Source organism: Cervus canadensis, chromosome 2 (assembly GCF_019320065.1).
Source record: "Cervus canadensis isolate Bull #8, Minnesota chromosome 2, ASM1932006v1, whole genome shotgun sequence".
Lineage (NCBI taxonomy): Eukaryota > Metazoa > Chordata > Mammalia > Artiodactyla > Cervidae > Cervus > Cervus canadensis.
In genome coordinates, this window is record NC_057387.1 from 111194420 (window position 1) to 111209132 (window position 14713).

Here is a 14713-nt window from a genome sequence, read left to right on the forward strand (position 1 = left end):
CCCTTGTCAGTGTCCTTGTGCTTTATCATAGAAATTCACTTTCCTTCCTAAGTGGAATTGAGGTAACACCTAAATATGTATTTCTTGGTTTCTTTTGTTTTTCTGAAGAAAAGAGAAAGGGGGCCTTTAAACAAAAAAGATACTTTATGGTTTGTCTGAGACTCCAGAAACGGGATGGGGAGTCCTGGGCCAGCGATCTCCACTTCTCAGCCACTGTGGATTGAAGCAGAGGCCCCAGGAAACAGTTATCTTAAAGAGGCAGTGGAGGAGACCACATCTCTGGGATGCAACTACAAGTCAGAGGGGAGCATGAAGGCCAGTCTGGTTCTTAAGACCAGGGAGACTCCAGGGACCCTAAGCAAAGACCGTGATCCACCTGGTCATGGAGCGCTGGAGGGCGAGTGGGCTGGACCCACCAGGGTCTCCCACACACTGTCTGATAGAGCATCTTTGCCCTTTCAATGGACATCACAGGGTGGTATGCAAGACTACACACCTGGATAGGGCACAATTCCCCCGGCCTACGGGTGATTCTGGCGATAGATGCTATAGAACCAACACAACCAAGAACGCCAAACCCACACTTTCAATATACTTTATTAAAAAGTTTCTTTGTATAAATTTCCTAAAAATTTTAAAATTAAAATTAAACCCCCCCCCTGCACAAAAAAAAAAAAAAATTTAACACACACACAACATTAGAGGAATGCCAACAAATCTTCTCTATCATGACTTTCTTTTCCTTCTTTAATTAAGGCATTGGTCCCACAACAGTGCACCAAGATTAAGGGATTTTGCTTCCTTCTAACTAGTTTGTTAGAAGCTTTAGAAAAAGAAAATCAGCTCAAAATCTATTTCAGGAGATTGGCAGGGGCGGGGGGGGTGGGGGGGCGGGCGATGAGAAAGTTGGATTCTTGCTTCTTCTCCATACACAGGCTTTCCATCTAAAGTCATGCTTAGTAAAGAGGCGAGGAAACGAACCAAGCGGAAGTATACAGGGTAGCTGTGAAGTTGGGGAGTTATTTTCTAGATCTTACACTTGCCTGAAAGAGGCATAACGTGAAACTCCAGAGGGAAGTTGAGTCTATAGGAACGTTCACATAAACGCCAGCAGTGGGTATCGGTTACACACGTTCAGCGTGTGCGATGGAATTGCCCGGAGACGAAGAGGGTCAGGTCCACAGACACATGTAGCACCATATTGATAGGTTACGCGGCAGAGGCTTCCTCCCAAGTCCGGGTGTAAATCAAAGCATGAAACGGTACAGTGCGAGGGAATCTACACCCAGAGCTCCTACAAAGACGACCGGCGATGGCTGACTCCTTCTTCTTCAAGAGGTATGTGTCGCTGGCCGGCCACGCCTAGGTCCCCATCGCGGCGATAACTCCGGGCTGCTTGATGGGCACTGGGCAGGGATGGAGGGGTGGGGAGGGGGTGAGGATGGAAGGGCAGAAGAGGGGGGAAAGTCACACCATTGACCCGAAAGAACACCACGTTTCTCATGAAAACGGCCCATGGCCTCTGGCTTTCACCATCAGTCTCACTCTTCAGCGGCTCCCCTGGAGCTTCCTGGCCTGGACTTTGGGGTTCTCTGTGTCCCCTGAGCCCTTTCTCTCTATCTCCTGGCATCACCCATCTGGCCGTTAAGCAAATCCAACACTCCCGTTCGGCACTGGCCCCAGACTCTCTGCGTAGCTGTTGTGACTTTATTATCAATCATGTTGCCTAACACGATAGAGCTATCTGATGGCCTTGCTGTCAACTTAATTATTTAGAGGAAGCAAGACTATTTAAAGATGAATAGACCATACAGAGGCTTCCCAGGTGGCGCTAGTGGTAAAGAACCCGCCTGCCAGTGCAGGAGACATAAGAGGTGGGTTCGATCCCTGGGTCGGGAAGATCCCCTGACAGAGGGCATGGCAACCCACTCCAGTACTCTTGGCTGGAGAATCCCACGGACAGAGGAGCCTGGCCGGCTGCATTCCATAGTGTCATACAGAATCAGACACGACTGAAGCGACTTAGCACACAGACTATATAGAGGTTATTATTAATTTTTCATTACATTATTTTCCCAATAATCATTTCTGTTACAATATTTATGAATAACAGAAACCTAGTACTGTTTCTTTTTTTTTAGCCACCATGTGGAATCTTAATTCCCCAACCAGGGGTTGAACCCACAGCCTCTGCAGAGGAAGCATGGAGTCTTAACCACGGGACTGCCAGGGAAGTTCCAGCAGCTTAGGAATATTTCTAAAGGGTGAGGCGTGGTTAGCCATGTTTCCTCATTGGCAAAATTACAAGTATGCTTTTAGGAAATAATAATAACTCAGAAAATGAATACCATGTATTTTATTTGTACAACTTCCTCATCTGAAAATCCAATTTACCTTCTTTTTCAAATCTATCAGCATCATTATCATTAAATATCTCTAAAAGATGAATGCTTGGCCTGGATCCTTTATCTACAAAAACCACGAACACAAGATCAGAATCACTTACCAGGAGGGCAAACCTTTTCACATTCATCCTGCGAATTAAATCTGTTTTCATTTCCACCGCAGCCTCCATACCAGAATCTGGCGCAGTTTTCAGTTACAGAATCATAGTACCACTTTAATACAAACTCTCTGCAAGTTCCGCCGTCCTTTGGCAACTTACATATATCTTGAGGAACAAGATGGGGAAAAAAGATTAATGCGGATGTGTAAGTGACTCTGCTCCTCGCACGAGGAGCTAAAGGTCCAATCCCAGTACTGTCGGAGAAAGAAAGCAGAAGCGTTTCCAGAAGGAAAAATTCCTTTACTTCCCAGAGCCTCGATCTCCTTACTGTCAGGGGGACATAATAATTACCTACAGCTTTGAGAGCAATAAATACAATCCTATCAATAAAAGGGCTTCATAGACTGCACTTGGAATCTCAAATGTTGGCAACTATTATTGGATGATTTCAGATGAAATGAACTTGTTTTCCCCTTTCCAATCACTGAGTCAGTTAGTCTACAGTTCTTTCAATGCTCAACCCCCAGAGAAGCAACCAAAATTTTAAAACCTTGGAGTTTTCTACTCCTTGGCAAAATAGCAATTAAATTCTGTCAGAACGTTATTCAAAAAACAAGACTCCATTTCAGTACAAGCCAAGATGATGAAAAACAAAAGTTAAAGTGGGAAAAGAAAATCCTTTATGAGTATGTGCGTATATGCATACAAGTGTGTGTGTAGCTACTAACTTTGTGACCAGCCAAAGTTAACAAGCCAAAAGAAGTGCTAACACTGATGTAAAACTCACGACAGTGAGAATGTCACCTAGTAAAGCTATTTTGAAGACAGAGAAGCGTTCTTTTGCCAGTTAAGGGAGTCTTTTATGTTGTGAACGCATTTTAAATGCATGCTTCTGATATAGCCCAGCTGCAGAGCGAAAGCTACATTTTTCCACCATGCCTGGAGAGACAAGTCTACTGTTCACACACAGTAAAACTTCTGTTTACAGAGTTTTTTTGGCAAACTCTAGATCGGGCTGGGAGAGAGACGCATTAATATTAATATCAACTGCTATCTGAAAATTTGAAAAACATAAAACAAAGCCCCTGGAGTGGACAACACTACTTGTTTATGTAACTAGCATGCGTGAATCACTGCTCCCCGCTCCACACACACACACCAGGCTGACATCTCCGGGGGCCTTCTCCCCAGCTGCAGGGGTGGCAGGGGCGGTAAGCTTCTGCAAATGCTTGTTGATACCAAGAAGTTTGAAAACCCGGGTCTTCAGGTAGAAAACCAAAGCTTGGGTCGGCTATAATGAACCAGACTTACAGGCACAGGATTGAAGCTCAGAATTGGTCTAAGATACTGCCTGGTGACTTGGGGCAGGGGGGACAGGGGTTGACTGTCACCCCTGCAGGAGGAAGGTGGCCCCACAATTACAGCGTCTCTCAGTTGCAGACTTTTCAGAGGCCCAGAAGGCCAGCAGTACTACCCAGAGCTTCTTGAAGACCTGAGGAGGCCAAGATAAAGTGATGATAACTCACAAAACCAATGTTCCTCCTTTCATAATGCCAGCACTGGGGGGAGAAGGCCTGGTTTTAAGGAAAGAGGGGATTCAGCAAAGCAAGACCATTCAGCCACCAACACACATCCCTTGTTTAGCAGTGGGTCCCCGTCAGTGTGGGAAGCTGGCCAAACGGTCACCTCATCCCCTCCTCTTTCTTCCCTACAGCATACCCCAGGGGCCCAGGTCGGTTCCATGTTGTTTATTCCAAGTGCATCCCGTCCTGGCTAACTGTGTTTAGCTCTTCAGGTCCTACTTCACTGTGCTCTTCTAAAGCAGACAAAAGTCCTCCCAGACCCGAGGAGCCCAGCCTGCAGGCAGCCCTGAAGGAAGGCCCAGTTCCCTGACCCACTGGCTTTCCCAGTTTCCTTTGATCTTCACCTTCACTCTCCAGCACTAACCACCGCTCTTGCATTCTACATCCTTTATTCCAGCAGGAGTCGCTGCCAAGACCTGTAAGGTTTACTAATGGACTATCAGGACAGATACTTGAAGAACCAAGAGAAATAAATTAACACGGGCCTCGTAGTATTCAAAGACAAAATCCTGGGGTTCTCTATTTTTTAAATTAAATTTTATTGGAGTATAGTTGCTTTGCAATATTGTGGTAGTTTCTACCATAGAGCAAAGTTGATCAGCTGTAGTATACATATTGGCTGTGTCTGACTCTTTCGCAACCCCACGGACTGTAGCCTGCCACGGTCCTCTGTCCATGGGATTTCTGGGCAAGTATACCGGAGTGGGTAGCCCTTTCCTTCTCTAGGGAATCTTCCCCACCCAGAGATCAAACCCTGAAAAGTATGAAAGCGAAAGTCACTCAGTCATGTCCGACTCTTTGTGACCCCATAGACTATACAGTCCATGGAATTCTCCAGCCAGAATACTGGAGTGGGTAGCCTTTCCCTTCTCCAGGGAATCTTCTCAACCCAGGGATCGAACCTGAGTCTCCCACACTGCAGGCAGATTCTTTACCATCTGAGCCACCAGGAAAGCCATAGATTTACATATATCTCCTCTTTTTTGAATTTCCTTCCCATTTAGGCCACCACAGAGCACTGAGTGGAATCCCATAGTAGGTTCTGAGCTATACAGTAAGTTCTCAAGCATCAAAATGGGAGGTTTTATATCCTAACATTTTTCTGTATGTTCCAAATTCTTCACAAGGAGTATCTATTGTTTTATGACTAGAAAAAGGTATCTGAAACTGAAAACATGTTAAATTGGAAAATCTTGTCTTTTATCAGTTGAGATTTCTACAGTGTCTAAAGGTAGCATTTTTAAAGGCACCATCTTTGACATTTTCCAAGCCAGCAAGTTATCAGTATTTAAGTACTTTCTTAAGCCAAATTGTGGGGGCTAAGTGGAGTAGAAAGTGTTTATGGTGCAGATATAAATATGTGCAATTATTTTCCTTATTAGTTTAATGGCTTCAAAACAAGAAGGTTTAATTGCCTTCGGACCAGACATTGTTGACATGATGTAAAGTGCTTCCAAACCTCTGAAGCAGATACAATTGGCTGGAATGAGTAAAACTTTCCCATGTCTATATTTCGAGTATTGACTCAGAATTACCAAGGAAATATTTTCTGCATTGTTGACTTTATTTTAAATGTAGTTGTAGCTGTATGTTAAATGTAGTTTCAGGTCTTGACCAATAGAGTTTCATTTCATAAGACTTACCTGCTTCACATAAAAAAATGCTAAATGCCCTTGGGGGCCCCTCATGATTCAAACATGGTAGCTGACTTAGCTACCTTCTCATGCACCAATAAACACACTGCCTTGAAGATGGCTATGTCTCTTCAACCAAGGAGAGAAAGTGTTTGTAGCTATTTAATGTACCTCACCTTGTGGGGTTAAGTTAGTTCTTTAAATTATTATCAACATAAAGTCATATATTTTCCACATCACATCATTTTATGGCAGCTAATGCCATATATTCACGGTGGAACACACAAACACTGGATTTCATCAAATCTAAGATACCTTAATTTTATGATGTATTATTGTTTTATATTCCACTAAGTAAGAGAAAATGATGCCAATAAGACACAACATATCATCAACTTCAAGTCACATTTCAATTTTGGAAGTACTACAGTGGGAAAATTTGTGCATCTTAGAATCAATAAAGTAAGCAAAACATTGGTGAATTTATTTCCTTCCGAGCTGCGTAACTGACCCAGAAATGCCTGCTCAGACAAAATATGGTCACTTCTACAGACTGCTAATTTCTAGAGTAACTAAAATGAATGTTGGTACACATGTTGGTGGCTATTTGACTCCCTTCTGCACTGAAACATCTCTTCATACATAGGTAGGTCAATAATTTAAGATTCATTCTTTAATGATTTTATAAAAAGCAAATTTTCTGAGGTCTTTTTCTTTTGCTGTTTAAAACCTTCAGAGTCTTTGCTTTACTAATCACATGCATATAAAATATCTCTCCAAGACTTCTTCAGCCAAAAATAAGAGGAGGAGGAGAGAGATGGTGACGGAAACCTAAAACAAATGACAGCGTCCTCAAATCCAGCAGGAACAAAACATCCTACCAAAAATGCCTCGCATGTCTATGCTTTTTTTAAGACTGTGACAATCACTGAAAGATTCATTTAATTGCTACTAAATGCCATTTTCAGGCAGCAAATACATCCCAGAAAAGTGGGTGTGTTTCTTTTAGATGCTGAGAAAAGCAAAAATCGGGCAGGAATTTTTTCTTTTCACAGGGCTTGTTCTATTTTGTTGAGAAAAAAAAAAAGTATTAACCATTTAAAATGGAATCATGGGGCTCCCCCGGTGGTCCAGTGGTTAAGAATCTGCCTGCCAATCAAGAGGACCTGGGTTCAGCCCCCAGTGGGTGAAAGCTGCACATAGCACGGAGAAACTAAACCCATGCACAACAACTCCTGAAGGCCACCCACCTAGAGCCTGGGCTCCGCAACAAGAGAAGCCACCGCAATGAGCAGCCCACACATCACAAGGACGGATAGACCCCCAGTGCCCCAACTAGAGAAAGCCCACGCATAGCAATGAAGACCCAGCACAGCCAAAAATAAATAAATAAATGCGTCTTAAATAAAATGCAATAGAATGGAATCGCGTAGTACTGCCAAGCCTGGAATCCTCAGTGTTAGTAACGATGCTATCGGTCTGCTGCGGTAGGCAGCCTTCGTCTCAAACTCCATCTTACACTCCATCTCACACTGATGCCACGCCTCACATTCCATGCAAAACAGGGCCAGGCCTCATCAGGAGGGACAAAGAATCCCTTCGCTAGGGTGTCCTCACCTTCTGTGCCTGTGTCACACTTCTGGTAAAGAAGTATCTATTAAATGTGAATTTCCAAACGCCAACGAAAACTCAGGTATTAGTACTGCCCAGCCTTTCTCCCCCTCACTGGATGCCATGGATCAGAGACTTGTTCATTCCATAGGATTTGGCCCACAGATTCCTGCACAGATTCTAACACTGGTCACCACGTTCCCCAAACCCAGAGGGGTTACCTATGACAAAAATTCAGTTCCCAAAGACAGACTCAAAACCATGAATAAATTTTTTATTCATGAGGTAGAAAAGGCACACACACACACATAAGTGTCTAGCATTTACTATACAAGAAAGGGCCACATCTCTGCAAGCACAAATCATGTTTCTAGTGAACTAGTACCGCAAAAAGACAAAAAGAATCAAACTGTATTCATGTTCACATATAAATGCTAGCTTTAAAACTGATATTTGCCTGAATTGTCTAGAAAATACAGGTTTGCAGAAAGAATGCATATTGTGGCAATTGATATTTAGATGTGAGATATACATACAACTACAGAGGAAGAATACACTTACTGTACTTGTCAAGTTACTTATAAACAATGATTTGTTGTTACTCCTTTTTCCTTTCTCCCAAAACATGAATATTGTTAAAATGTTTTACCCCCTGGGGAAATTTCGAAAGTGTCTTAATTATATGGGAGAGGGGGAAGGGAGGCATTGGGAGGAAGGAAAGCAAGCTTCCATCTCCTGATCTGTTTACCCATTTTGAATTTATACATTCTAAAGTAAATATTCAATTAATTCAAGCCAAGAAGAGCTTTCAAGATGGGGTACGTGTGTGTGTGTGTGTGTGTGTGTGTGTGTGCGCTCGCGCGTGTAACTCCATATGTTCACGAGCAAATGTTTACTAAGTGACTTCTCCAGGCACAGCACTGTCTTATTACTTGTGGGCTAGAGATCAGTTATACAGAAGCTTGTTAAGAACAGCAAGTACAATACTGTCAGACTGACTTGAATCACTGGGGGGAAATACACATACATGTACACACACACACACACATGTGAAACAGCATTCAGGTCCTGGGGCTGAGGGTTCTGTACAGGTTAGAAGGAAGGAGAAAGGTTTTGGATTCATACAAATCTAACTACCAGTTGTCACCTTGAAAGACACACAAGCCCCGGTTTAAACATCTCTTTTCTCTCTGCCACATGAAGAGAGGAGACCTAAGTGTTGGAGGTGTGGATTGAGAACACTTATCTACTTCTGAATCTGTGACTCAGTCTTAAAAAACAAGCCAGCCCAGCAAGACGCCTTTTTAAAAACTGTGTTGTTTCTATTAACTCAACACTGTTTATATATTCTTATCCCTTCTGGACCACACATAAGAAGACCAAACACATCCCCAAATCTCACTGTGCAATTTATTCCTAATTGTTTTCTCTCAATGAAGCATCGAATTTGCTAGAAGTTTCTCATTCCCCACACTCTATGAGGGGTGAAGTTACCAACGAGTGGCAACAATATGCACAGATCTCAGGGACTCTGAAGTCAGAATGTCACCAGTCCTGACCCCTATCTTTGGTGAGATCCGAGTGGGTCCGTTATGGCTTCTCTGAACTCAAGCACCATGTTGGGTGGGCTACGGGCTGCAGAGAACCCCCAGAGCAGAGACAAAAGCTGATCCATGGTCCCTTGATTATGAGCAGAAATCAAAGGGGTTGAAAAAACTTTAATTTGAAAAGATACATGCACCTCAATGTTCACTGCAGCACTATTTACAATAGCCAGGACATGGAAGCAACCTGAGTGTCCATCAACAGAGAAACAGATAAAGAAGATGTGGTGTGTGCATACAATGTAATACAACTCAGCCACACACAAAAAAAAAGAGTGAAGGAATGCCATTTGCAGCCGCATGGATGGACCTAGAGATGACCTTAATAAGTGAATTAAGTCAGAGAGATAGACACATCGTATGATATCATTTATATGTGGAACCTAAAGTATGACAGAAATGAACTTATGAAACAGAAACAGACTTACAGACAGACAGAAAAGAAGCCTACAAACCCCATGGGTATCAAAGGGAAGGAGGCAGGCGGGGAGAGATGGATTAGGAGCTCGAGATTAGCAGATACAAACTGCTATACATAAAATAGATAAATAAGATCCTTCTGTTTAGCACAGGGAACTATATTCACTATCATATAATAACCCATATGAAAAAGAATATATATGTGTATCAGAGTCACTTTGCTGTACATCAGAAACTAACACATCGTAAATTGTAATTCAACTATACTTCAATAACTTCAAATATACATACTTCAATAATATACTTCAAAAAAAAAAGAAAAAAAATCAGAGGCATTGAGACTTCAGTTTTCTTCCACATCTCAAACCATTGTGCCACAACCTTACTGCCATTTTTTAGTCTAAGTTAAAAGTCATAACGTTGAAAGTTTTTATAAAGTTTTTTAACACAACTCTTAAGAAGTTGAAACTTAATTACCCAATGTAACATGAATTTCTGAATTATTCCCATAAATTTACATCAGGAAAGAACTTGGAAAGGCCAGAGGAGCCTGAAAAACACCGGCTATCTGATACTGGGAAAGACTGAGGGCAAGAGGAGAAGGGGGCGACAGAGGATGAGATGGTTGGATGGCATCACTGACTCAGTGGACATGTTTGAGCAAACTCTGGGAGAGAGTGGAGACAGGCGAGCCTGGCGTGCTTCTGTTCATGGGGTTTTGCAAAGAGTCACACATGACTTAGCAGCTGAACAACAACCTCTATCACAGACCAATTCCTAAACTTGTTTCCAAATAGAAACTATTTTGAAACGTTTTGCAGCTTTATAAGTAGTTGGTTTGTTGACCCTTATTAAACATCTATGTATGTAATAGTTTCATAATTCCTGTATTGACTTCACTATCTTCTCTATAATAACTCTTTATGTCAAAGCTCATTATGGGTTATGGCTGAATTAAGAGATGATAGATAAATGTGAAAATACAGATGTAGATATACACATGTATACACGGACAGGGGGAAATTCCATCAGTGGAATAAAACACTATTCTAGTAACAGACAAGACTCCTCTGGAAACAACTAAAAGAACCAAGTCCTATATTTCCAAGCAGGCCCAAAGAGATGGAGGTGTGGAGGAGGAAACCACCCAGTTTCATTTAAACGCAGATGGGCTAGGATGCAGACTCTACAAAAAGGGTGAGGTGGAGAAACAAGGATCATTTTAAAACTTGCAATGGAAAGAGTAAAATGGGGAATCCTCACTGACAGCTCAAAAAATGAGCATGCCGCTGCTTCTGATGATACAGGACAGACTGAGGAAGCACAGCTGCTTTTACATCTAGGATCTACGAAAGCAGCTCAGCACCCAAGATTTTCTTCACCCTAACCCATAACAGAAACAAACTTTGTAAAGAAACACACCTTCCTCCTCCTGACTGGGGCCAATAGGTTGTTGTTGTTCAGTGGCTAAATCCTGTCCAACTCTTTGCGACCCCATGGACTGCAGCATGCCAGGCTTCTCTGTCTTTCACCATCTCCCAGAGTTTGCTCAGATTCATGTGCATTGAATCAGTGATGCTATCTAACTATCTCAACCTCTGGAGCCAACATATTAATTTCAAAACTAACAAACTGTCCCCATAATTAGTGGAAACCCTTTGCTTTGGGGTCTATAAACCAGTAAGATATCTAAATCCCATGGAATTCTGACTGTGGAATTAATACCAATATCTTTGGCAGAATACTCTTAAGCAAAGCGTATTGGCCGTTTCAATAACCGTTTCCCACAGATGAACAATCACAGCTCACGTTCCCCTGGATGAAAGGTTATGGGTCACCCAGAGTTCCACCGCCCGGGAACAAAAACAAGAAACAGCTGTCACTTCCAGAAACACGTCTAACTTGTCACAGATTTCACATAAACATTGCACACGCTCGGCTCAGGCCCAAGAGAAGGGCAGGCTAGATTAAGCCAGGGTATGTGCTGAGGGAACTGGGACCAGAGCCTCGATCCCGTGGGTCACTTCCAAACCCCCAAATTTCATGGATTCCAAACTGAGCTGTCTCGTGTTCTTCTAAGTAGTTTCTTATTAAATTAAAGCACTGAGTGGATGAAACCCTATGCCTTGCTGCATCACAGACCACAAATAAACTCAAGTCCCAAGAGGAGGCACCAGGGAAATGACTAAGGGACTCATGAGTTCCTGGCTACTGTCCCCCAAGGCCGCCTTCGGTCAGCTTTTTCTAAGAACCTCGGGACAGGCAAGGTAAGCCAGCATTTGGAACTTGGAATATGGAAGTTAAGACCAGGATGGACCACACAGAGCCACTTTGGAACCTTCTCCATACAAGTCACTCCTGGTCTGAGAATTAGAACCCCCGCAGATTAAACTGGAAGAATTCTCTTTTTTCTTAATAGTATAATTTATTGGACTTTCTCCTTTTAAGTATGAATGGGCCGTGGAGTTCTGGTTTTAGCTCTGCTTTTGTTTTTAATATTTGGCCTCGCCACACAGCACCTGGGATCTTAGTTTCCCAACCAGGGATCAAACTCATGCCCCCTGCAGTGGAAGGATGGAGTTTTAACCACTGCGCCTGCCAGTATAGTCCCGAGAATGCTTTCTTAGTTCTGCGATGCACCTAGTATTTTCAACGGCTCACCTGCTTTACTCCCAGCCAACCGGTCTGCGCTCACCACTAGATTGATGGTTGCACTAGAAGCTAATCTCTCTGTTTGCGGAGGTGGAGGCTGAATTTTCTCTGAAAAACAAAAAGATTCACCCCTAGTAAGTAACTCGGAAAATGAAAGGGTGAGGAACCCTTAGAGACTGAGGCAGGCTTGCTTTTCTGGATCGTGTCTTAGGCAAGGGTGGGCCACTGAAACACAGAGCCCCAAAAAGTCTCTAAACACATGACTTCTGTCTGTTATCTGCATGCCTGATTCATCTCAACAAGTAAACAGAGAAAACCTCTGATCTTGGAACAGATCCTCACAGTTTCCACATAACCTCTGCTGTTTCCGTCCTAGGAAATAGAGCCCTGGGGCTGAATGGTCTTTGGACTCACATCTTTCTGCGTGCATGGTAACGGATGAGAATTTCCCACCCCCCACTCATAGTTCCTTGATATGAATGACACTGGCCCAGGAGAAAAGAGTGGGAGCCTCCCCGGCCACGTCCCAGGAGCAGCAGGGGTCGAAGAGAGTCGGGGTGAGGGTGGGGTCCAGGACAACTTGGGGGGTGGGGCAGGGGTACTGAACAGAGACTGGGAAAGCATGCATGGGCAAACCGCAGGGCAGCACAGGGATGACGGGCACAGCAGAGGGCAGTGTGGGGCGCCGCAGGCCCAGGGGCGGGCGCGCCGGTGCCCTGTCTGCAGGGCTGCGGACGTCCCGCGCCCCTGGGATGGTGAGACTCCAAGGGGGCTCCCTGGATGCTTCCTACGTTTCACTGAACATGGAAACGTGCTTCTGACGCTCAGGCCCAGCGGGTGGCCGAGACCCAGCTAGGTTCCGCGGGCATTTTCTTCCTCCCTGGGAAGGGGTACACTCCGGCCACGTGGACCAGGTTTCCTCCACCAAGTAGCCCAGGACTCCAAAAGCAGGGCAATAGTTCACAAGGAACCGCTGGTTTCCGTTGTGTTAATTTATCAAGTTGGGTACAAGCAGGATCTCATTGTAACCTTGTTGCTGTTTTTCAGGACAAGGTCCATGAATGAGAATTGCTCCCCTGACCGCCCTGTTTTGATATCCTGTGCAGAGAGGGGTACCGACTCTCCTTAAAGGTGACCGTGCACTTACTCGTGCTGAAGCTGCCTTGGTAGATGGCTCTGACCTGAGACCTCAGGGAGCAGATCACCGTGACGTGGTAAGTCTGCCCGGGGAGCAGGCCCCCGATGACGCGGTCCGTGACAGTGAGGTTCTGCTTCAGAACCACGGCCTGATCGTGGGCCGAGGTGACGGTGAGGTTGTATAAGTAAGGGCTGGGGGGCTCGGGCCTCTCCCAGTGCAGCTTGGCGCTGTTCTCTGTGACCTCGGACACGTGGACCTCGCGGGGTGCCTTCACTGCGGAACAGAGCAGGGTGTAGAGAGCATGAGATACAATACAACCCTAGGGCCTTCCCTGGGAGCGCAGTGGCCAAGAATCCGCCTGTCGGTGCAAGAGACACAGGTTCGATCCCTGGTCCGGGAAGATCCCACATGCCGAGGGGCTACTAAACCGGTGCGTCACAGCTACTAAAGGCAATAAGAAACCGTGCACCATAACTCAAGGGGAGCCCCTGCTCACTGCAACCAGAGAAGAGCCCTGGCATCAACGAAGACCCAGCACAGGCAAAATCAAATAAATACACAATTTTTAAAATGATCTTAATTAAAAAAAATCTTTTAAAAATTAATTGATAAAAAGTAAAACCCTAAATGACTGTAACACATAGGCCAGAGATGAAATCTGAAAGAGATGTACCAGTAGACAGTTGATCTGAAGCTTAGGGGAGGCAGAGGAATAATTTCTCATTTAAGCCCCTGAGAAATACTGATGTTGTAACTACCAGCATATGCGAAATGTGAAATTCACAGTGATCAAAAATCTCATCATTCATCCACCAGGTATAAAACTACCTTTTTTTTTTTTTTTCTGTTGAAAATCAATTAAGAAGATACTTTGAACATGCACGGTCCAGCGTGCTTAATCTGAAATCTTCAAGATAGAATAATCTCCCTAATTTACAGTCTATTAAATATACATCATGGAACTTTAATGCACGACCTGAAATTCTTTGAAGGAATCCCTGCTCTCTCTCTGTTCACAAAGTGCAAACAATGTCCACTTTTTCAGGAGCACAAACATCCTGCCTTCACTTATCAACTCAGTTTGTGACTCCAAAGGAATTTCTAAGTGTCTTCTCTGAGGGAAAAATAAAACACCACAGTCTGAGTCCCGTGAAGCCCACCGGCCCCTGATAATCTAACCCAGCCTGGAACGCACTCTTCCCTGGGGCAGCACCAGCATGCAGTCCAGCCTGTGGAGACAGACTGATCATCTGGCTCTAAGTTTCCTCTTTGCTAAACAAAACGCCCCAAGGTGGCCACAGCACAAAGCTTGGGCTTCTCTTCTGTGGGTATGAGCTTCACAGCGGGGACAAGGCCTGTTAACTGCAAAGCTCCAGCCAGATCTTTGGGGGTCATATTCTAAGGGAGGGAGGTCTAGCTCCAGAACTAAAGCCTAGAAACATCTTTCTCACTGCCTAAGAGCTGACTACAGGCTTTATCCTTCTCTCACTCCCTCAGTGGGGTCTAAAACTCTACATCAGCTTAGAACTTATCCCTTTAGCCTAAGACAACTGCATCTCCAGCTG

At 44.2% G+C, this 14713-nt stretch overlaps 1 protein-coding gene across 8 annotated transcripts in view; it reads right to left on the reverse strand.

Moving 5' to 3' along the window:
* Positions 1-579: 579 nt before the first annotated feature.
* Positions 580-14713, reverse strand: part of COL6A3 (collagen type VI alpha 3 chain) — a 90349-nt gene continuing 76215 nt past the window's right edge. For all 8 annotated transcript variants that reach the window (XM_043462073.1, XM_043462072.1, XM_043462071.1 and 5 more), the window contains 4 exons: positions 13158-13421; positions 12020-12118; positions 2507-2671; positions 580-1406 (listed from right to left, as the gene is read on the reverse strand). In XM_043462073.1, coding sequence (XP_043318008.1) covers positions 1363-1406; positions 2507-2671; positions 12020-12118; positions 13158-13421 — 572 coding nt within the window. In that variant the 3' untranslated portion in view covers positions 580-1362. The remainder of the gene's footprint in view (positions 1407-2506; positions 2672-12019; positions 12119-13157; positions 13422-14713) is intronic.